General features: G+C 52.7%; 7 protein-coding genes and 1 non-coding gene across 8 annotated transcripts; 7 read left to right on the forward strand and 1 right to left on the reverse strand.

The window, feature by feature from the left end:
• Window positions 1–5,376: 5,376 nt before the first annotated feature.
• On the forward strand, window positions 5,377–7,082 carry GLRG_08379 (AFG1-like ATPase; the record flags this gene model as incomplete). Its single annotated transcript, XM_008099064.1, has 4 exons — window positions 5,377–5,383; window positions 5,560–5,643; window positions 5,699–6,149; window positions 6,215–7,082. 4 exons carry the CDS (start codon window positions 5,377–5,379, stop codon window positions 7,080–7,082), a joined length of 1,410 nt encoding a protein of 469 aa, XP_008097255.1.
• A 322-nt stretch (window positions 7,083–7,404) lies between these two features.
• On the reverse strand, window positions 7,405–8,223 carry GLRG_08380 (uncharacterized protein; the record flags this gene model as incomplete). The annotated part of the gene is made up of 1 exon (XM_008099065.1): window positions 7,405–8,223. One exon carries the CDS (start codon window positions 8,221–8,223, stop codon window positions 7,405–7,407), a length of 819 nt encoding a protein of 272 aa, XP_008097256.1.
• A 1,873-nt stretch (window positions 8,224–10,096) lies between these two features.
• On the forward strand, window positions 10,097–10,212 carry GLRG_12530. The gene has a single exon (XR_001139464.1). It is a non-coding gene; the product is annotated as a 5S ribosomal RNA (ribosomal RNA).
• Window positions 10,213–10,713: 501 nt separating this feature from the next.
• On the forward strand, window positions 10,714–12,033 carry GLRG_08381 (peptidase family M28; the record flags this gene model as incomplete). The annotated part of the gene is made up of 3 exons (XM_008099066.1): window positions 10,714–10,902; window positions 10,958–11,698; window positions 11,758–12,033. 3 exons carry the CDS (start codon window positions 10,714–10,716, stop codon window positions 12,031–12,033), a joined length of 1,206 nt encoding a protein of 401 aa, XP_008097257.1.
• Window positions 12,034–13,282: 1,249 nt separating this feature from the next.
• Window positions 13,283–14,257, forward strand: GLRG_08382 (dual specificity phosphatase; the record flags this gene model as incomplete). The annotated part of the gene is made up of 1 exon (XM_008099067.1): window positions 13,283–14,257. The coding sequence occupies one exon, from the start codon at window positions 13,283–13,285 to the stop codon at window positions 14,255–14,257; it is 975 nt and encodes a 324-aa protein (XP_008097258.1).
• A 1,218-nt stretch (window positions 14,258–15,475) lies between these two features.
• On the forward strand, window positions 15,476–16,904 carry GLRG_08383 (uncharacterized protein; the record flags this gene model as incomplete). Its single annotated transcript, XM_008099068.1, has 3 exons — window positions 15,476–15,568; window positions 15,796–16,593; window positions 16,878–16,904. The coding sequence occupies 3 exons, from the start codon at window positions 15,476–15,478 to the stop codon at window positions 16,902–16,904; spliced, it is 918 nt and encodes a 305-aa protein (XP_008097259.1).
• A 1,319-nt stretch (window positions 16,905–18,223) lies between these two features.
• GLRG_08384 (uncharacterized protein) lies at window positions 18,224–18,391 on the forward strand (the record flags this gene model as incomplete). The annotated part of the gene is made up of 1 exon (XM_008099069.1): window positions 18,224–18,391. One exon carries the CDS (start codon window positions 18,224–18,226, stop codon window positions 18,389–18,391), a length of 168 nt encoding a protein of 55 aa, XP_008097260.1.
• A 1,161-nt stretch (window positions 18,392–19,552) lies between these two features.
• On the forward strand, window positions 19,553–20,900 carry GLRG_08385 (uncharacterized protein; the record flags this gene model as incomplete). Its single annotated transcript, XM_008099070.1, has 3 exons — window positions 19,553–19,789; window positions 19,875–20,109; window positions 20,179–20,900. 3 exons carry the CDS (start codon window positions 19,553–19,555, stop codon window positions 20,898–20,900), a joined length of 1,194 nt encoding a protein of 397 aa, XP_008097261.1.
• Window positions 20,901–21,287: the final 387 nt, after the last annotated feature.

Consider the following 21,287-nt stretch of genomic DNA (forward strand, 5'->3'; position numbering starts at 1 on the left):
CCACGGGCGGGCCTGTTCCACTGGCTAGGAATGCGGCGTAAATGCTCGGTACGGCCTATAGAGCGGGGACAGACTATCTTGAAGCAGAATACCGAGCCAAATGCTGGTAATGGTGATCCAACAAAGGCCGTGTACCCCCCCGTCGACTGGATGTAGTGTACGGATGCAGTCATATTGCCATCGCCACAGAGAGAAAGGTCAGATGTGACTTTCTGGTTGGCCGAATCACCCACGCTAGGCAACTAAGCGAGCGTTCGTTCATCCTCGCTTGGTCTTCTCTGGACGGAAAGGATCCGGGATCACCTACACTTTCCAGCGACGAGACGAGCGGTTTAAATACTAAGGAGACAACATGTCAACCAACGCTTCGACCATGGTTCGGTGAGCAGCCAGTAAATCCTTCACCGGCAGGAAAAGGCAGAAGGCATAGTGTAGTGTACACAGAATATGAATACACCGGAGCGTGGGGTGGAACAGAGGATACGTGCAAGTTGGGCAATTCAAGTGGGATGCGGTTTCGACATTCCGAGACCCCACGAGCCCACGTCGCGGTCCGGTGCTATCCGCCGGGCCGAGTCTAAATCCCTCAAGCACCAAGCAAGTACATGGCATTGTTGCAGAGTGCTGCCGCACGGCATGTGTCTCCGGGACATAGCAAAGAAAGGTAGGTATTATAAATAAACGGGACATTGAGACTGGGGGGCTTGACCGGGGGTCATTGGCGCTAAATTAGACCAACCGGCGGGTAAAATGCCCGTTTATTCTGCCTCCTCCGCCTTGAGGTGCCTCCCTGCCCGCTGGGTGCCATGTGGCCAATGTTACTGATAGTCAAAGATCCTTCTACATTTGTCTAGCGTCGCCGCCCCCGGCTCATTTGCCTCCTCCTATCGTCTCCCTCCCGGAATTTGTTCCGAGACCAACTTACTACTGTACGCACCTGTATATCAGTCCCCCTCCCACCTATGCTCGCGTCGCGAGCACCAACAGCCTCTTAGTGTGGTTGCCGACTTGGCGGATGTGACCCGTTGGAAGCTTATGCATTCATCACGTTCGTGGGATCTCTATGGCGACCCTTGCATCCTTGAAAATCGCTCGGAATAGCTAAAAGCTCGGTGGACAGAGGCTTACGGATTGCCACAATCGGGACACCTCCCCCTCCCCGTCCAGCTTATCTATCGTCCATGAGCGTCTCCATGCTTGAGGTATACTACATCCAAGGCGCTCCTCCCTCTTAAGATGGATGACAAAGATACACAATAACACTCTAGTGCAGTCGGATAAACACACTCTAAGCATCATGTCAACTATTCAACACCATAATGAAAGGTTTCTAGACATAAACCCAATACCATGAAATATCGTCACTAAACAACCCAGGCGAGCGTCTCCGTAACACCTGACAGTTAGCATCTTCCTATGACTAGGAAACTGTTCGGAATTTCTCTCTTCTACCTAGTGTATAGTGTGCACCAGCATACGTGTACATATTATTACCAATCCATCGACCCGGTCTCCATTGCCAGGGCTCCCGGGCTTGTCATCCTAGTCAGATGGAATATTCTCCCTCTAATTCGATGCTGATGCTACAATGCAAGGGCAAGTGGTCAGACGACGAAAAAAGCCCCCTCCATCCGAAGAACATTCGACTCATCAGTAATCCTTGCTTTTGGCAACTGTGACGCGCCCATCCGAGAACCACTTTGGCGTACCTCACCCAATGGTACCTAGGTACGTGGTGTACCATAGTCCTCGTCCACTTGACCGGCAGTCGGGGCATCTCAGTACCACGAGTCCGTAACCAACCGTTTTCTGCCCCAGCGGTCAGCTCACCTCTGCATATCACTCTTCTGTGGGTCAGCCTCGAGTTCGTCAACTTGGTACTCTTGCAAAAAAATGATGTTTTTTCTTTCTTTCTAAATCAGCCTCGTCCTGCGCAAGAAGATTACAACATCCGCCTGGCTCTCAGACGTCAGAAACCGACTCCTCGCCTGCACAAATCTTCACTTGCAAATCTCGAATCCTACCTCGACCGCAGCTCCCAGAGCATGTGTGTAACGCCGAGAACAGTTATAGTATGGTGATTCCTTCGGCTATCGTGCACGCTTTCCGGTACCATCTCCCAACCTTCCTCGCCATGGTCCTGGGATACCAGATTGTTCTGTTGGCAGATCTGACAAACCAGGTTCTCGGGTTGGTCGATCAGGAGCGTAATCCTGGGGTCGGTCGGCCTCAACCAGCCGCCAGCAACGGAAAAAAAATGCCTTTCGTAACCACCAACCGCCTTCTTTCTCGCTCAACCCATGTCGATTTTGTTGAGAGATTTAGCCGATGGCGCGTTGGGAGTCCCGGAACTGCAGCAATGTAACCCTGACGGTGTTCGTATACCTGAAGTAAGGAAGGATTGGAGGAAAGACAGGGGCTGGAAGACTGTTTTCTTGGTGACTGGCGACAATGTCGAAACCCTCATGGCTTGTAACATGGTGATGACCATCATGTTGAAGAACAGAGGTAACAAAGCACATCAAGGGTGTGCTGCTTGGTGGTTCTCGTTGCGTTGATTGCCATGTTCATGATCTGTCCGATGAATGAGGCGGACAGTACCGCGTCTTTGTTGATAACAACAGTTGTACACCGAACGCCTCGACAGCATTCGACCATCTCGCAGTCGGGTGTTACTAAGGGCAGAGTAAGAAAAACATAACAGAGAAAGGAACACAATGGGCTTGCTCTACTGTCGGATGTAAGCTACTCAGGGTATAGTATCCACATCGGCGCGGGTGTGGCGGGCTGGGGGGCGCTTCCCAGTCTCACCTCCGTTCCTTGCCCCCCCCCAAAAGTCTCATAAATCACCAATGATGGCAAGGCGGAAGAGATTCAAATCAGAGAATTAAACTTGGCCGGCGACGCATCCACACCACGAATAAGGTTTGGCGCTCAGTGTGACGTGTCTGTGGTCCGGAGCGTACGATAGAGCCGTGGCCTATTGCCACATGTTCTTACTCAAGAAGCTATTAGTTGGCAGATAGGGCTGCGGCCTCAGTCAACCCAAAACCCTTTTTCTGTGCGTCCTGCTGAGTCCTGCCACTCCTGTGGTCAGAAAAAGGAGCATCAAACCTCATACCTGTCGTATTCTGATCGTTCGAAAGTTTGGCGGTCACGATGTCGGCCCATGATATATCATCGACCGATACTCCTGAGAGACGGCAGAGTTTATAGCCATTTCAGCTTGCATAAAACCGAGTAGAGCGCTGCTTCTGCCAGCAGTTTGAGTTGTTCGGTCCCGCACGAGTCTGAGCGAACTGACCCCTCCTCTTCCCTTCGCGGCCTCTCATCAGCCGACCAATCTAGGCTGATTACTACCGATATTACCTACTTTTCTGGGCTCAACCACTTCCCCCACCTTTTCTGAGTCTACTAGACCGCCATTCATAATAATTCCTGCGAGGGTGACTGCAGGCGCTACGCCTGGGCGGCCGGTTGCATGGAATGGTTGTGGCATCTCTGCCGATCTTGGTCGGTCAGGGGCATGAGACGAAGGATTTTGGCGCCGTGTGAGAACTGATCATGGTGTCAGGTGGATGGTGTTGTTTCCAACAGCAGGCACCGAGTCAACTAAGCCTGTTCGTGGCATTATCTAGCCCGTGGGGGTCGTTGGAGGTCGGCGTCTTGAGACATGGATTGTTGCTGTTCGGGGAGGGAAGCCGCCGCTGGCGCCAGAGACGAGTGTCGCCCCCTTTTTTGGCGCTATGGACAGACTCAACACTAATGTGACTTATAGTCGAGTGTATTTTTCAAGTACCGCCTCTACAATCCTCCCTGACGACCGGATCTAGCGAATACGGTTGCTAGATCAATGACTGGAGATTAGGGAAGAGGTGAGCAAAGCTGTTATTAGCAAACTGCATTGAAAGCAGACGAAGCAGAAAACCCTGATTCGGGGTGGTCTAGTGACAAATTGAAGCCTGGCCTCTGCTTGAATTCCAGTCATGTCATGCCCTGGCAGTCTGACTTATCTTTGCATTGCGGCGCGCCGACTTTAGTGGCGCACTTATGGCTAACAAAAACTTCGGTTAACGTATTGTATTAAAAACATAATGAGTGTTTCAGGGTTGTAAAACGACTTCATTCAAGAGACTCTAAAAGACTCCAAGGCAGTAAGCGTTACGATGTTGATTATAGCTTCCCCCCTCCCCCACTTTCTGATGCCCCGTTACTTTACCCTTGAATAAGTTCGCGATTCTTCCCTAACACCTCAGAAAGAAGGAAGGAAGCCTTGAACTGTAGTGTGAATTTAGTGAAGTTTTTATGGCCTACTCTGGCGCAGAACTACTTGAATCAGGCATGATGGAAGACTTGAAGTTCTAGCCATACGGAACAATGACGATGCCGCCATCGCCATCAGGGTACTGTCCGACCGCATTTACGAGCACGACGAACACCGTCAACGTAGTTAATATTGAGGTTCAGAATGCGCTCAGGTTTTCTCTATGTGTGTTGGGGGGGGGGGGGGGGGGGGGGGGGGACAAAGAAGAAGAAAGGAAAAAAAAAACCGTGACGATTGTTGCTCGAAGCCTGAATCTTGTCTAGTAAGTTACGGCCCCCCTGTTCAGAAAATGCGGCTCCGGTCTTTTGATTACAAGAGAACCTAGACCTCATTCTAATACAGTGAGCGACCACTTGATGACGCTGGTAGGTTTTCAGAATTTCTTCTTGGTATCTGTCTGCCACCACGGCTGTGCACTCGAGTTTAGGTGGACTTGGCAGTCACCGGTCTCGAATAGAGGTTGCCATGAAAAGCCTTTCCAACAAGTCCAGTAGAACCCTTCGATATGACCGTTGGAGAGAAGACCCTATTCAGACGGAGAATCATGACGTTCAGTCTTGTAGTCATCGCCACATTTCGGCTAGGGAGCCCCGCCACACACTGACCGAGCTGACCGATGTCGGCATGGTCCGGAGTTCGGCTTCTTTCGGCTTCCCCACCCTTCTGCTGCCGCCAATTTTCCAGTCCTCCACTGGCTCAATTCGGCACCAGTTCTGAGAGCCGGCGGCAGTGTGGTAGGCAATAGCGTCATTTTACAAGGGACCTTGCACTTTCCCGGCAACCGGACTGTTTTTGTCGCTTTCCTCCTATCCGTACACCACTCTCAAAGCGATTTCGTTAATCCAACACTGCACATCACCGATATAGCGCGCATACTTGCGTAACATGTTTTATTTCATTTCAATGCCCCTAGACTTTGTGTTTTGTTAGCATCTCCCTCCAGCTACAATGCGCAGAGCTGGATCTTTGCATCCTCTCAGCCGACTTGGTGTGCTGCCGATCGCCCGAAGTCTCCCGAGGCACAGTGCCCTCCGCCACTCACTCTGTACATCATGTCTAGTAACCCGAACAGACACCATCACAATCCGCCACTTTGCGAGGATTCCCAAAGAATTCTCCGGTAATAGAGGGCAGAGGAGGGAAGCATCGACGGTTTCAGCTGCGACTGAAGGAAATAGTGGTAGGTCCAGGAATACACCACCGACGACAGCAGCACAGAGTCTGAAGTGAGACAGTCGCAAAGGACCATCATGGCCCGCTCCAAGAATACGATCACCGTGTCGACACCGGCGTTTTGCGCAACGACGAGCACCAACGAGGTATGAGGCAACCCCGATCGCAAGGAACCGAGGATCACATGCTGACGCTCGGCAGGCATTATCCAAAGCCTCCAGCACCTCCACGATGAGCTGGTCAACTACGACGCGCCTGAAGTTGTCCACCCGACTCTCGAGTCCCTGAAACCCGCAAAGTCGATGTTTGGATCTTGGTTCGGCGGAGGCGAGGGGGCCCGGGTCACGATAGGCGCGATTCCGAGTAACCTCCCCCGCGGTCTCTATCTCTATGGTGACGTCGGCAGCGGCAAGACAATGCTTATGGACCTCTTTTACGACACACTTCCGAGCTCCGTCAAGACCAAGACGAGAATACACTTCCATAACTTCATGCAGGACGTCCACAAGCGGCTCCACAAGATGAAGATGCAGCACGGCGTCGACATCGACGCTGTGCCGTTCGTTGCGGCGGATATTGCAGCCAAGGGCAACGTTCTCTGCTTCGACGAGTTCCAGTGCACAGACGTGGCGGACGCCATGATTTTGAGAAGGTAAATGGTGGTGCGGGGTGCGGTCTAGGAGCTTGAGCGACGGCTACTGACTGATACCTTGGTAGGTTACTTGAATCGCTCATGTCACATGGCGTCGTACTGGTCACGACTTCGAACCGGCACCCCGACGAACTCTACAAGAACGGAATTCAGCGGGAATCCTTCGTTCCGGCGATCAAGTTGCTCAAGAGCAGGCTACACGTTATCAATCTGGACTCGCCGACAGACTACCGCAAGATCCCGAGACCCCCTTCCGGCGTGTACCATACACCGCTTGACGCCCACGCCAACTCCCACGCCGAGAAGTGGTTCAACTTCCTTGGCGACCCCGAGAACCCGGCGCCGCACTCGGAGGTGCAGAACGTCTGGGGTCGCGAGATCCACGTCCCGCGCGTCAGCGGGCGCTGTGCGTGGTTCACATTTGACGAGCTCATCGGCAAGGCGACGTCGGCGGCGGACTACCTCGAACTGGTGCGCAACTACGACGCCTTTGTCATTACCGACGTACCTGGAATGACGTACCGCCAGCGGGACCTGGCACGTCGCTTCATCACCTTCATCGACGCCGTTTACGAGTCGCACGCGAAGCTTGTCCTGACGACTGAGAAGCCCCTGACGGAACTCTTCGTCTCGCGCGCCGAGCTGGAGGAATCGCTGGGGAAGCAGGATAAGAAGGACTTAGGCCAGAACGATAGCGGCGCGACACATCTCCTTGAGGACATTGACCACAACATTGATTCGATCAAGGGCCTCCAGGGCTTGTTCTCGGGCGACGAGGAGGCCTTCGCGTTTGCGCGTGCGCTCTCTCGTCTGAGCCACATGGGCAGCAAGGAGTGGGTTGAGCGCGGCATGGGCTTGGAGCAGCAAGGCGGAAAGAAGGAGCGCGACGACTGGGCTAAGGTCCGGAGTCGACAGATGGAGGACAGCATGTGAGCGAGCGAGCGTCGTCTGGTGAGGAAGGAGAGCATATACCCGCTGGTTCGCGGGTTGGGTATTGACACGACTTTCTTCATGCGGTTTTCACTCATGTTTGCGGACGACAGCAAGTCCACAGTTTCAGGATACTCACATACCCCAGCTGAGACAACTTCGGCAGAAAGGACTTTGTCTCACATTCGCAGCATGAGCTGAAGACGTGCCACTATGGTTGAACACCATGGAAATCTGGTTTCGTTTTTCTTGCGGCCGACCCCGAATGGCAATTGACCACTTTTGACGATAAGATACAGTAATAGATCGAACCCCAGCCAATCCATCAGTAGATGCCCGGGATCAACACCCATGGCACCTCCTTCTTGAATTGCGTCCACTGCTCGCCGTACCGCTTCGAGCAGTATTCATTCAACGCCGGCACACCGCGCGTGAGGAAATCGACTGCCTGCCAAACGCCCATAATGGTGCCGCCGATGAAACCCGACGCGGCCATGCAGTACCCAGCCCTCCACATGGCGTAGCCGCCGTAGTTGATGTGGCGCGCCCAGCTCCAGAGGCCGCTCTTGATGACCTTGCCCTTGTTTTCGGGCCTGTCCTTGAACTGCTTACGCTGCCATTCGGAGGCGGTTTCGAGGAACATGCCAACGGCGTAGAGGGCGCTGCCGAGGACGACCTGGTAGGGCAGGGCAGTGCCCGGGAAGTAACGGGGCGAGTTGAGGACGGAAGTGGAGGCGGCGATGAGGAGGAGCGAGTTGGCGCTGTTGACGAGGGTGTTGTAAAAGCTCACGGGGATGGCGTTGGAGACGGGGAACTCCTCGGCCGAGAGGAAGACGAGCCAGTAGGCATGCTTAGCGAAGGAGCCGACGGACATGCCGAGGAGGATGAGGTGCGGCAGTGGGAGGCTGAGGTTGTCGAGGATGGAGATGGCCGTCGTGGAGAGCGCGGCGACGTCCAAGGGGATGGAGCGCACGCCAATCCGGCCGAGGATGGAGGCGCCCAGGCCGCCGGCGATGAGCTGGTATTGCAGAAACGGGTCGAGGCCGCGGAGACCGATGAAGGTGAGGGTGCCCGGCACGTTGGGTTTCTTGACGCCGCGCTTGATCAGGTCGAAATTCTTTCTCGGGGGGCTAGAGTCCGCCATCTTGCTGTTGATACACTCGCTCGAGGTTGATAGACCCCGTCGGTGTTTTTGTTTGCTTGCAAGTAACTTCCTGCTAAGGTTGGTGTAAGGTCCAAGGAGAGGCCGCTGAATTGCAAGGTGTGAGGTGTGTCGTAGTGTAGAAGTAGAATCGAGAGAGATTAGCTCACGTCATGCTACTCACATTGCTAGCCCGTCGGACGCAGATTACTCTGGAAGCCGTCCGAGCGCGGGGAGGCCATTGGGGAACATGCGGCGCTGTTGGGGTGATATCATTGTCGTCCGAGCACCCGCATCCGTCCGTCCTAACACAACCTACCTACTTCGTCGACCTACTTTGCTTTACCTTGAGGAACAAAGACAAAATCCAGTCGTAGGCCCCGCGATTGGATTGTGGCTCGGATAGAGTTCAAAGGGCGAAGCCGCGATGCCGCGTTGGGAATCGCACCAATGTGCACTCGCTACAGCAGCTGGGCGGCTCTCTATCGCGTTCTCTCCGTCTGTGCCTTTTTCCTTTTCTCTAGCACCAGGTGGGAAACTCGAAAGTGTGCCAGAGGGGCGCGGATGGGAGCCGGTAGGTCACCTGGTTACCTCAACTAGGAGACTGGCCGTGGCCGTAGTGATATCATCGAATAAGCAATACTGAATCGTGACGGTGGGTGATTATGGATACTGTGTTGGGTCTCGATGGTTGGGGCTGAAATGCGCGCAGTGAGCCACATGGGGTCGGATCCCGGCCGACCGAGCTCATGGGAGGGGGCTCACGAACACCATCAAGCTGGCTGTCGATTGCGTCTTTCGGCGCATCTTTTCAAAGGTGATATGTCATGACATGATGATGGCGTTCAAAGCGCTAGTAATAAGAGAACATGTAGTGATCAATAGGTAAGACTTGGACGACGACCAAAGCAGGCCGCTGTGTTGCAAAACACATAGCGACGACCTAAGACTCTCCACGCTGCATAGTTCTTGGGAGGCCTGCCACAAGAGGGACACGTTTGCAGCCATGCCGCTCAAAACAACGACATGAATAGCAAAATGCTAGGGAGAAATCGAACCGTAATTACAAGCCAAAAGATATATCGACCGCTAGAGCTTGAAGACAAACTCACAGTCAAGGCCGCGCGGCTACAGTGGTCCCAGTATAACGCATGGACTCTGGCCTGATCCCAGGCTTGTAGTGAACGACTTATGGCTCATATTAGATGTTCGACATGGATATTCTGTCGTTGGAGAGCGGCATGTTTTGCACCGTCATCGTGGCATCATGTAAGCCAGAGTGCAAAGGACGTTGAAAGGCCGCAAGGGCCAAGACCTCGGGTGCGGACCGAGATTATGGTGCCCTGCATAATCTTGAATTGTGTCTAAACGTGCATTGAGATTCGATAGTCTCTTTTATCACGCAGCTTTTCGCTAATTACCAAAACTACGCCTTTGAAACTTACCCGAGCTGCTCTAGAAGACCGTGATGGGATGAACTAGGTTGATAGAGTTCGGGTTGACCGCATGACTTGTATCGTCGCGTCTTATCTCATATTAGACCCAACATTAGTTCTTAAAGGGAACTTCGACGAGGAATATGTGTTCAACAGCAAGACAGATAATACTAACAGATTGAGTATTTCAGTATATTGAACCGGAGGGGCTGGAAACATGAGATTGCGATGAGATGATGCAAGGCCCTGGGCACGCCCACCTTCACGATAGATAGCTATTGTCTCTTCACACCATGCTTGCACAGGTCTTGGGTCTGAACAGAAGGATCATCGCACTTTTCAATCGAGGTTCGGCCCAGACTTTTCATGGTATTACAATCATCTAGCTGGTGCGCTGTAACAGCATACATAAACATATTCAGGTTGGTCACCTATCACATGCGACCACACCCACTGGAGAACTCGAGATCCCGTCCGCTCTCTCATAGATAAACCAGTGAGGGCCAGAGTAGTAGTCGGGTCGGAGACGACCGGCGAATGCCTGGTGTTGCATGTCTTTTTGCGTTCTTTAGGGGTCCCGATGAAAGAAAATATCATTCAATCCTAGGCAATGTACGTACGTACCATTGAAGCTGAAGATGTCGCCTGCCCGGTGTCGCACTCGGTAGCTGTCTCGCAATGCCCATGTCCTGATCAAGCTTCTTTGTAGCATTTGGTGGGCTCGCCATCGTATACACCTTCTGGAAAAGGAAGAGTCCGATGACGTGAGGTTCGGATGACCCAAGCGGCTATCCGTGGTACGTACCCAAGGTCAGGTACCCACCCAACAGCATTTGGCCAGTAATACCGCGTACCAGCCAGGCAACGCGCGGGGATGATGTGCGATTCGAGACAGGGGAGCTCAAGCTGTCGCAGACCCGCGGAGTCGCTATCTAGGCACCTATCAGTGCAGCCGAGGTGACGACAACCGACTTCCCTCTTCCCTTCAACATCCACATCCGCCCACTTACATCCCGCATCATCTCCAAACTCATTCTCCAGCATCCCCATTTCCAAGATGAAGGTCGCCAAAGCTTCGCTTCTTACCATACTTGCGCACTCGGTCAGCGCCCGCTTTCTTGCCGAAGACGAGATCAACCGCGTCCAGTTGTATCCTGCCGGCTCCGAGCCCGAGAAGTACTTGATTGAGCTCGCCCCAGGCGACACTCGCTGGGTCACTGAGGAGGAGAAGTGGGAGCTCCGCCGAGTAGGACCCCCTTGTTTCCACTGCTTGTATGCCACACTGACATTATTTCTCCCAGAACGGTAACCGCTTCTTCGACATCACCGATCACAAGGACCTCGGCGCCACTCGCCTCCGCACAAAGACGAAGAGCGTCTTCCCCGAGAAGTGCTCTCTCCAAGACAAAGTCAAGCCTCTGCTCAAGGACCTTGACAAGTCTGAAATCCAGAAGAACCTCGAGAAGTTCACCAGCTTCCATACCCGTTATTATAAGTCCGACTATGGCCGCCAGTCGTCCGAGTGGCTTCTTGCCAAGATTGACTCCATCATCAAAGATGCTGGCGCCGATAAGAACGTCTACGCCCAGCCCTTCCCCCATACCTGGCAGCAAAGCTCCATCATTGTCACCATACCCGGCAAGTCCAACAGCACCGTCATCATCGGCGCCCACCAAGACTCCATCAACCTGTGGCTGCCCTCGATTCTTGCGGCTCCCGGTGCCGACGATGATGGCAGCGGCTCCATGACTATCCTAGAAGCCTTCCGCACTCTGCTCAAGTCCAAGGACATCGTTTCTGGCAAGGCCGACAACACAATCGAATTCCACTGGTACAGTGCTGAGGAGGGCGGCCTGCTTGGTAGCCAGGCCATCTTCTCGTCGTACGAGAAGGAAGGCCGTGATATCAAGGCCATGCTCCAGCAGGACATGACTGGTTTCGTGCAAAGAACTCTGGATGCCGGACAGCCCGAGAGCGTCGGCGTCATTACTGACTTTGTTGACCCTGGCTTGACCGGCTTCATCAAGAAGGTTATTGTTGAGGTAAGTCGATCTAGTTGCTCACCATGACTGGCGCGCCATCATGCTAACCAAAGCTACAGTACTGCAAGGTTCCTTATGTTGAGACCAAGTGCGGATATGCCTGCTCTGACCATGCCTCCGCCAGCAAGGCCGGCTATCCCTCGGCGTTCGTCATCGAGTCGGCCTTCGAGTACTCGGACAACCATATCCACAGCGTTGATGACACCATCAAGTACCTGTCGTTTGACCACATGCTCGAGCACGCCAAGATGACCCTTGGACTAGTTTACGAGCTCGGTTTCACCGACTTTACGGCCTTGGAGAAGAAGGGCGAGTCTGTTTCCGAAGAGTTGTAAGGCGCTTTATGAGACGGTTGCACACTACCTTGGTCATGATGTCCTACGTATTTTTGAATAGACAATGCTTGAACGAAATAACTCCTGGAGTGTATTATTCTCTTTCGCGGGAATGTTACAATCAAGGTTGGATTTTCTAGTAACGTCTAGCCTTAATTGGGTCGAATCCGGTGATTTGTCTAACGGTTGACACAGCAAGTTATTTGGTGTCAAGATGAGGGAAGTGGGAAAAACTGGCTGGTCCGTTGCACTTAGTAGTGTAATACCCGTGCTCCGCTGCGTCCGGATATGATACTTAACCATCCACCTCAATCAACCGGGCGGACCGTCAGCAGTGGTTTACATATACAAACCTGTGACGCTACCACAAACAGGGTAGGTGGGGACAGCCTCATCTATCGATAGGCACACGTGGGTTCGTTAGTGTTTCCCTTTGCATAGCAAGACCCGAATCCCTCTGGACAGTCATCCGCAGTAGCCGGTGGAGGTATGCTGTGCGACCAACATGGATGCTGCAGCTTCGCTAAACGACCTGGAAGCAGGTGCAACCTGCATAAAACCCGACCGAAGAATCAGCCGCTTCTCAAAAGCCTGTTACTGCCATCCATGTATTGCACCTTGAACGTGCGAACCTGACCTTTTCACCTCTTCTCGTTGCAAGACGTACCTATTCATATGCAAGGTTGAGACTGACAAAAGGAAAATAGCGGTCATGTACCACGGCGTCTGCTCCCAATTGGCCCGGCATCATCCAGAGTTTGGTACCTGTTGGGAAGAAGCGACATTTGAATTGGACGGACACAGGGTTGACTCTAGAGCTGTCTGGCGGGTCTACCGTACACCCAAGTAGGTAGGCCGCCGCGCCGAGTGGGGCGGTTCAGACGCACGCTGAGGCCTAGACACGGCTCAGTTTACCGATTAAACCTAGATTCCTCGTGCGACCCCGATTCTGTGCCTTCCCCAACTCCACATCTCAACTCAACATCAACATCACCCAGACTTAACATCGCCTCGCCCAACGTCGGAATCCGGCTCAAGTCAAGCTGTCACAAATCTCAAAAACGCATCTTCTCTAGGCCACTACGTACGTCTTTCGCATTGCCGGCTACGCCTGGAAAGTGAGAGGCAGGGAACGAACGAAACCGCCCCTACCGGTGTCGAGTCAGTGCGCACGCGGGCGGCGAAACACATGCCGTTACCATCACCATCAACGGATTCTGCTTCAAATCCCTCATAAGCAGAAGGCAACATGGAGACCTCGAATGAACGCCTCTCGGACGCCATTGCCGCTGCCCCATACAGCCACAGGCCCCCGAGTCCGCCTTATATTCCGATTCCTATGACTTATCCAAAGGGACCTGCAGCAGCCACCATCGTTCCCTCATTTGACAATGTCGACGCTATGCGTTTGACAAGTGAGGATCTCAGAATCATCACTCGCAACAAAACCCAGACAGCCACCGACAGATCGGTGGGGTGGAGTTACGAGTCCCGCCGCAAAGCCCAGACAATCTTGGACTTTCTCTATCTCGGTCCCTTGTCTGTCGCTCGCGACGAGACTTGGCTTGCAAAGGAGGGTATCACCATGGTCATAGTGACGCGTCATGCAAGAGTCGCCCAAGCCAGACTCATGAGTGTGGACAAAGTCGCTCAAAAGCTGGGCATTTTGGTTGAGTACTTGGATGTCTTGGACAACGCCCAGCTGATCCGCGGCTTCCCCGAGGTTGTGGCAAAGATCAACGGACACCTTCTCAATGTGTATCGCAGCCAGGCGATGCCCATGCAGGAAGGCCAAATGGTTATCGACAGCGACACCTTCAAGAGTGGCAAGGTGTTGGTTGTTTGTGAGACGGGAAACGACCGGTCAGCTTTCGTTGTCGCGGCCTACATTATGAACATGTACGGGAAGGACATGGTCTCGGCTGTCCAGTTCATCTCTATTCAGCGGTTCTCCGCCAACTTTGACGAGGATGGCAAAAGAATGCTGCAGGCATACGAGGATATACTCAATGCTCAGAGAAGCGTTTCAAGCGCAATAAGAGATGTGCCCCGGGCTAGTCAGTTCGCCGTTCCCAGCGGTGGGGGAAAGAGAGGGATTGAATCAATTTTTGATGAGGATGACATGCAAGCAGATGATGGTTATACGACATTCACCACAGATCGTGAACGCTATCAGGACCGGGGCAGATTTGCTCCTTTCGTCGATCGTGATTTGGCATCCTAGCTAACAACGTCGACGGTCAGGTGAGGTGGATACCGATGAGGAGATATCGTGAGACCTGCGTGCGAGGGGGGAGGAGAAGGAATAGTACACATGAAAGACGGGAACTCTAGCATTGACGGGATGACGACTACCATCTTTCTGCCAAGGAGTTATATCGCTATTGCATTCAGGGGATAAGAAGAGGACTCGGTTGGAACCATGGATAGGCGTCAGGGGTGTCGATATACCCGTTTTCAGTTGGCAACAACTTTTTTGTCATCAATTATAGACTCCGAGACCTTGCCACTAGAGCAAGAATTGTACCCCTTGTTCAAGATCGCGAAGATTCCTTCTATGCAACGTGGTTGTTTAAGGTGCTTTCTGCGGAGTTCATCCACATCTTACTGAATTTTGGGCTGGGCTTGCCGAACACTGAACAATAACTGTAAGCTGCGATGAAAGATGATAACGATAAAGACAGCTGGTACCTTGAAAACCGGCTTTCATGGGGACTCTCTCTCTGGCTCCGTTATCTGACAGTGAAGGTTTATCCATCGCGTGGACGCCTCGACATGTCCGAAGGGAAAGAGAAGAAAAGTGTATCTCATCTTATGAGATGTCCAACGGCATTTAAGATGGGAGGAAAACACACCTCTCCATTTTCTGAAAGCAAGATCTAGCTAGATAGCTACTAACAATCTGCATCTCACCTGTGAGGAAAACATGCCCAAGAGGGAGACAAAGCTGGAGATTGAACAACTATACTTTGCTTTAAGAGGCCATTTCAAGGCTATTAAGTATCTACGTGGGCATTCCCAGAACTTGACTGAGCCCCCATACATATTTTCAGAGGGAAGGAGCAACTGTCCCGGCTTGTCTACCAGACCCACCGCTCCTTCCTTCTCTTTCTCTTTCTCTTTCTCTTTCCTACTTGCAATTGGGAAGACAGGTACTTTCACTAGGCTCTCCAACACAACACAATCTTCCACTCTCATAAACTCTTTTCTATTTTCTCTCAATTCTTCACTTATCCCTCCTCCCTCCTGCACTCTCACCACCAATGTTGCCTTTGCTTCTGCCAGGCGGTTTGCGATACCTCATCTGGCCAGAATCCTTTACTGACCTCGCTGTATCTTCAACAGTATCATTCCGAAAGCTCTTTACCTCACTACCTTTTCTTACTATCCTCTCATCTTTATTCTCCTCCTTCATCTTAAAGCATCACGTGCGATTTCTCTCATGGAGGAAGAGGCAGCAAGTGACGGTCGAAAGCTTCGGCAGTCGACTTTGTCGCACAAGCCTGGTCACTATGAGGAGTCACAGGCATATGGTGTACAAATCCCATCCTGGGTTCATCCACCCATCCTCTTTGATCACACTCTTCCCCGGCATTGCTCCTTTCCAAGTGTTCCACTCAACCAGCCCGGCCGCGCTGACGCATATGTTGCGGCAAGAGAGAGGGGTGACATCAATGAGAAAAACACAGATTCAGGCTACGATGAAAGTAAGTGAGTTCTTACTGCTATGACCTGACTCCGCTAATAACAACAGGTGATGAGGAGGGCTGTCAGACGCCTGCAGCTGATAACAATGAGAACAGCTGCCAAACGGTTGCGCACAACATTTCTGAGAGAAGTCCTGAACGAGGCAAACCCTTCAAAGAGTTCCTCTTGAATGTGACTAATGATTTGGACTGGGGCAGCCCCGAGCCTGAAGATATTGGGGAGCCCATCGAGTGGTGCCAGGTCACCCTTGGTGGGCAATGGGTCCTTCTCTTGGCTCTTTGCCAGTACAAAGCATTTGTGCCTGCCACGCAACTTCTCAAGATGAAGGTCACCGATATCATGGATTTTGTTGGTCTATACATCCGTTGTCATCGAGAGACAAAGCAATGGGCCAATGAGATAAGCGGAACTACTGTTGAAGTTCTCCTTCAAATGGCTAAAGGAGTTGGGGCAAGTGCAGACAAGACGAACGCTCTCAAGCGGCCTTGCCTTCCGACTGATATTCTTCAGGACCATGAGCGGGTTCAGGCAATCAATTACCTGCTCCAAGTAGGCCAGTTTGGGTTTGTTGAGGAGGTCAACAAGTGGCGCGGTCATTCTACCACCTTTCACACACTTCCTATTGAGCCCGAGATCATGGCTGCATGCTCCGTGATCCTAGACAAAGGGATGGGGAGCCTGGAGGTCAAAAATATCAAACTGCCGCAAAGCAACAAGGCCAGACAATCATTGCTATGGCTTGGAGGAGTTCAGTCGGAGTTCCATAACCTAGCGAAGTGTCTGGGTGAACTCGAAGCCTACCTTCCTCACTTGACTTTCCAGGACAAGTTGTCCGTTGTTGTAAGCAGCCAGGTAAGTGGCGTTCATTCATTTTCATCCCTCCAGCCTCTGAGACCCAATGTTTTTCGGGTTGAAGGTTATTTGATACATGTTCACAACTCAGACGAGAATACACACTGACAAGGAGAAGAACTCGCTGACGACCACCATCAATTACCGCAAAATGGATGAGTTGTACGACCCCGAGTTGCTTTCACAACATCGGGTTCCATCTGTCGACTTGAGTGGCTACCCTGATTTTTCAGTACAAAAGAAAGATGAGAACATCCTATTGCAGGAACAGAACTCAATGCAAGAGCCCCAACCTCTCTTTGATGGGCTGAAGGCGTTGCCCAGGCCGAAGGTACCAACCATTCAAATCAGCAAGGCCTCGCCACAGGCTGAATCTGACCACACTATGAGCGGTGAGATTTCAGTAGGCCGATTGTTGCTTCCTGTTCGGTCTCTTCATCTGCCAGGCTGTCTTCCGGGACCAAACCTGGGCAGTGATACATACTCGTTCCCCGAGAGAGTACCTGTGGGCATGCAAAGTCACAACTACATGCCGACCTACACTGGCACGAATAATGCTGCGTTTCCAACAGTTGCACTCAATCCAAGCTATATCAACCAAGGAGAATTTTCTCAATCGCGCCAGCTCAAGACGTCTTCAGTCATGGGCGGTTCTACACTCAGCTTCCCGTCTTTCGGGAACACGTTCCCAGGTAGCCCTGGACCCAACTTTCCGTCTTCTGGCAAAACATTCCAAGATCCGCATCGCCAAGCCAGCAGTTACGCCACGCAGAATTACCTGGGTCAAAAAACAACCGCGCAGACGATAGCACCGCTCCCTGTCGTTTCAAAGAGCATGACTAGAAATATATCCGTGCCGGAGAGCACAAAGCAGGAAAAAAGGGCCGCCACCTCTCCGGCCCAGATCGATAATTATCCCGAATCACCTGCTGCACTAAGCAGTCGCAAGTCTACTCAAAGGCAAAGATCCGATAGCGACGAGGAATACCGACCTCGCCCCAAGCGGCCTCGCAAATCGAATTCCAATAAGTCTACTCTACGGAAGAAGGAGAATATCAATTTACTCCAGCCAAGCCTGCCACAGCTAGGCCCTAACCCAAAGCCTGTCACTCAGTTGCAGACGGGCACTGCAAATACACTTCAGCCTGTCAAGCGTGGTCGAGGCCGTCCGCGAAAGCACCCTAGACCGCAGGACCTTGTTACTCAACCGACACAGGATCAGCTATCCACGCTCCAGGCTTCTGCAGACAATCCCAATGCCCAGGTGTCTGCTACAAATGTTTCTCGCACCTCAAATGGTGGCCACCCAGCTTCCGCTCCTGATCCAAGCACTGGTAAAGAAGCTGGCTGCCAGGCTTTTACTGAAGGATTGACTGCGGCAACCATTCCAATCGCGGCATCGGCATCGGCTAGTACTTCGGCGAAATCATCGCCACAGTATTGCTCTCATGTTTTTCAACCCTACAACGCACCTCATGCAACCCACCCCGAGCCGCATCTCTCACAGACTCGGACCAATGTCAGCAGAGATGTCGTGATGCACCTTCGCCCCAATAGTTATGAGGAATTCTGGGAGACTCATCAGAATCTCGCCCTGACAGCTCGCCGAGGACATGGCCTCAGTTACTCCATGCCCGACGTTGCCGCGCCTTCGTTTGCCCCAAGTGGCCCGGAGAAGACACTCGGCGCTGAAGTAGCTTTCTCTCCAGTTTCCGGCCAGGTACGCTCCGATATTCGACAGTCTCCTCAGGCAGCCACCCAATGTGCTTCTGGCATTCAAAAGAGACTGCAGGATTGAGCCGATTACCGCTTTACTGCTGCACACTCCAGCAAATGCTGAAATCCACCTAGCCTCAACATCATCGCTCAACATATCAGAAAAAAACTGGCCAAACCGGAAACTGCTTGCTGTCCATCCTGACGCTCGGGACAAGAAGATGAGCGAAGAGTGACTTGTAAGAATACGTTGTTGTTGGGGAGAAAGCAGGGCAAACGAATTGAAACAAGCACGCGATGATTGCGTCTGCGCGCTGAACTAGGCTCTTGCAGCTCTTTATTTTCTCCACAGCCTTTTTTGTTGCTCGCAGTCTGTCGCTGGTCTGATTATGAATTTCATTAAGAAGACACTTTGACTTGGCTCTCTGGAAAAAATGCTCCTTAATTCTGTTTGATGTACCAGCTTTGCGATAGCTTGTAGCATAGAAATCTGATCCGGGGTTTTCACAGAAATCGGCTTCTGTATGCTTCGGTCATGGCTTTCCTCGTAACATGAGACGATTGTTAGGCACTCCTTCCATCCACTGATGATCAGCTAAGGACGAGATAGCATTCTTGATTGAAAACATGCAGGGATCACAGACCATTTCCCGCCTCAATAGATAATCATGCACGACAAGGACGAATCAAGGAACGTAGTTGTTGTGACCCGTTTTGACCCAACTATTCGGGAGACAGGAGTTGTCATGTCGTCGGGCTCGGAAGGGGACTATGTATGTGTGTTACATAAGATGCGCTGAGCTAAGGCTGCATGGATCCCTGGAAGTGCGTTGTGGGTCAAGTTTGCATCACCGAGCCTCTTCACCGAGCGCACGCCCCAATTCTACTGCAAGTAAGGTACCAACCTACGGTACCTACCTGGTTACAGAAGCACCGCCTCCCACCCAGCCGATTACCCCAATTCCACATCCTTGGCCGAGCTCCCACGCGGCCTGACGACGTTCCACTCAGCAACATCCACACCTCCCCGGCCTAACACACTCATCTCCGTTCGACATTCAACAATTCACGAACCGCCCGCCAGAGTCCTTTGTGACCCCCGTACACCCAGTCCGTACACCTTTTGCGCGCAAACGTACAAGTCGGACCTCACGAGTTGACTACAAACCGGCCAACCCCACCCCCAATCACCAACCTGTCCTCCTGTCCCGCCGACGTTTCCTCCACAAGCGTTACGCACAACATGGCTCCTCGTATTGAAGCGCAAGAGATCGAGACATACTGGAACATCTTCTCCGCCCGTACAGGCGGAGGTCAATTCCTGACGGGCGAGCAGGCCGCGCCGGTGCTTAAGAACAGCGGCCTGACGGACAACCAGCTCGAGCGGGTGTGGGACCTCGCCGACGTCGACAATGACGGCAACCTCGACTTTGAAGAGTTTTGCGTTGCGATGAGAGTCATCTTTGATATATTGAACGGCGTGCGTATTTGCTCGCTTTGTTGACAGAATATGGAGTTGGGGGGGGGGAGTCGTTGCGGAAGTGCTAACAAGGTTGGGTTGCTAGGAATACTCAGACGTACCGACGACACTCCCCGACTGGCTGGTGCCCGAGTCCAAAGCACATCTTGTTCAGGCGAATCGCGCGCTTACGGGGAGGCAAGTGGCGTTTGAGCAGGTCGAGGACGACCCGGACTCGCCCGGATTGAAGGACGGCTTCGACTGGTACATGAGCCCCCAAGACAAGTCCAAGTACGAGTCGATATACCAAGAGAACCGGGATGCGCGGGGAGAAGTGGCATGTACGTTCCATACGCATACTGAAGATCTGCAAACCTCTCGAGCCACTTGCTAATGCGTGATTGATCTAGTCACCGCCCTAGAGGACCTCTATGAATCCCTCGACGTCCCCGACACCGACATCCGCTCGGCATGGAACCTCATCAACCCTTCGGCTAGTCCCTCCATCAACAAGGATGCTTGCCTCGCCTTCCTCCACATCCTCAACAACCGCCACGAAGGGTTTCGAATTCCGCGCACCGTCCCCGCTTCCCTCCGCGCCTCCTTCGAGCGCAACAAGATCGATTACCAGCTTGATAACCAGACGCCCGGCGCGTCCCGCTGGGCGACGAAGGCCGACGACTCGACGGCGACAGGCCGCAAGGCCAAGTTCGGCGACCAGTATCTCACCCGCCTCGGTCGCAGCGGCTTCAAGTCGAGCGGCACCGACTTCTCGACTGCCAAGACGGATGACTGGGAGGAGGTTCGCCTCAAGAAGCAGCTGCAGGAGCTGGACGAGAAGATGGCCCGTGTCGAGGCTGACGTCGAGCGCAAAAAGGGCGGCAAGCGGGACAGCAAGCCCGCCCTCGTCAAGCGCGAGCTCGAGCAGCTTCTCGACTATAAGCGCAAGCAGCTGCGCGATCTCGAGGACGGGGCCAGCAAGGCCAAGGGTGGCGCTAGTCTCCAGAGCGTATCGGATGACCTGCAGACGGTCAGGGAGCAGGTCGAGGGCCTCGAGACGCACCTCTCGTCGCGGCAGCACGTGCTTGAGCAGCTGCGGAGGGAGATTGAAGACGAGAAGCTTAGCAGATGAGACATGATGCACGGAAATCACCAGAGAAGAAAAGAAATAGCGTTTTCTTCTCGTCATTTTCAGGGGGTGCGCTCGGGCAGCTTGCTTGGTGATACTTTTTTTCTTTCAAACCCCCTCCCCCCGCTAAGGGAGCTGGTCTGGCTGGGTACCGTTCACGTTCAATGTAGGGAGTTTGTTTCGTCGTACTGTTTACGCATACGTGCATGTAAAACTATAATATTTGCCCCTCCCCCCTGCTTGCATCGATGAGAAGGGAAGAGTGGTTGTATGAAGCAGGACAAATGCACCTTTCTTAAAAGAGAGAAGGGGGGCCACGAGCCTCATTTGATTAGTAGAGGAAGTCAGTCGTAGGTAAATAAACGCCAAAAAAGAGATTTGTGAAGAGAA

The sequence above is a fragment of the Colletotrichum graminicola genome, assembly GCF_000149035.1.
Source record: "Colletotrichum graminicola M1.001 genomic scaffold supercont1.38, whole genome shotgun sequence".
NCBI lineage: Eukaryota > Fungi > Ascomycota > Sordariomycetes > Glomerellales > Glomerellaceae > Colletotrichum > Colletotrichum graminicola.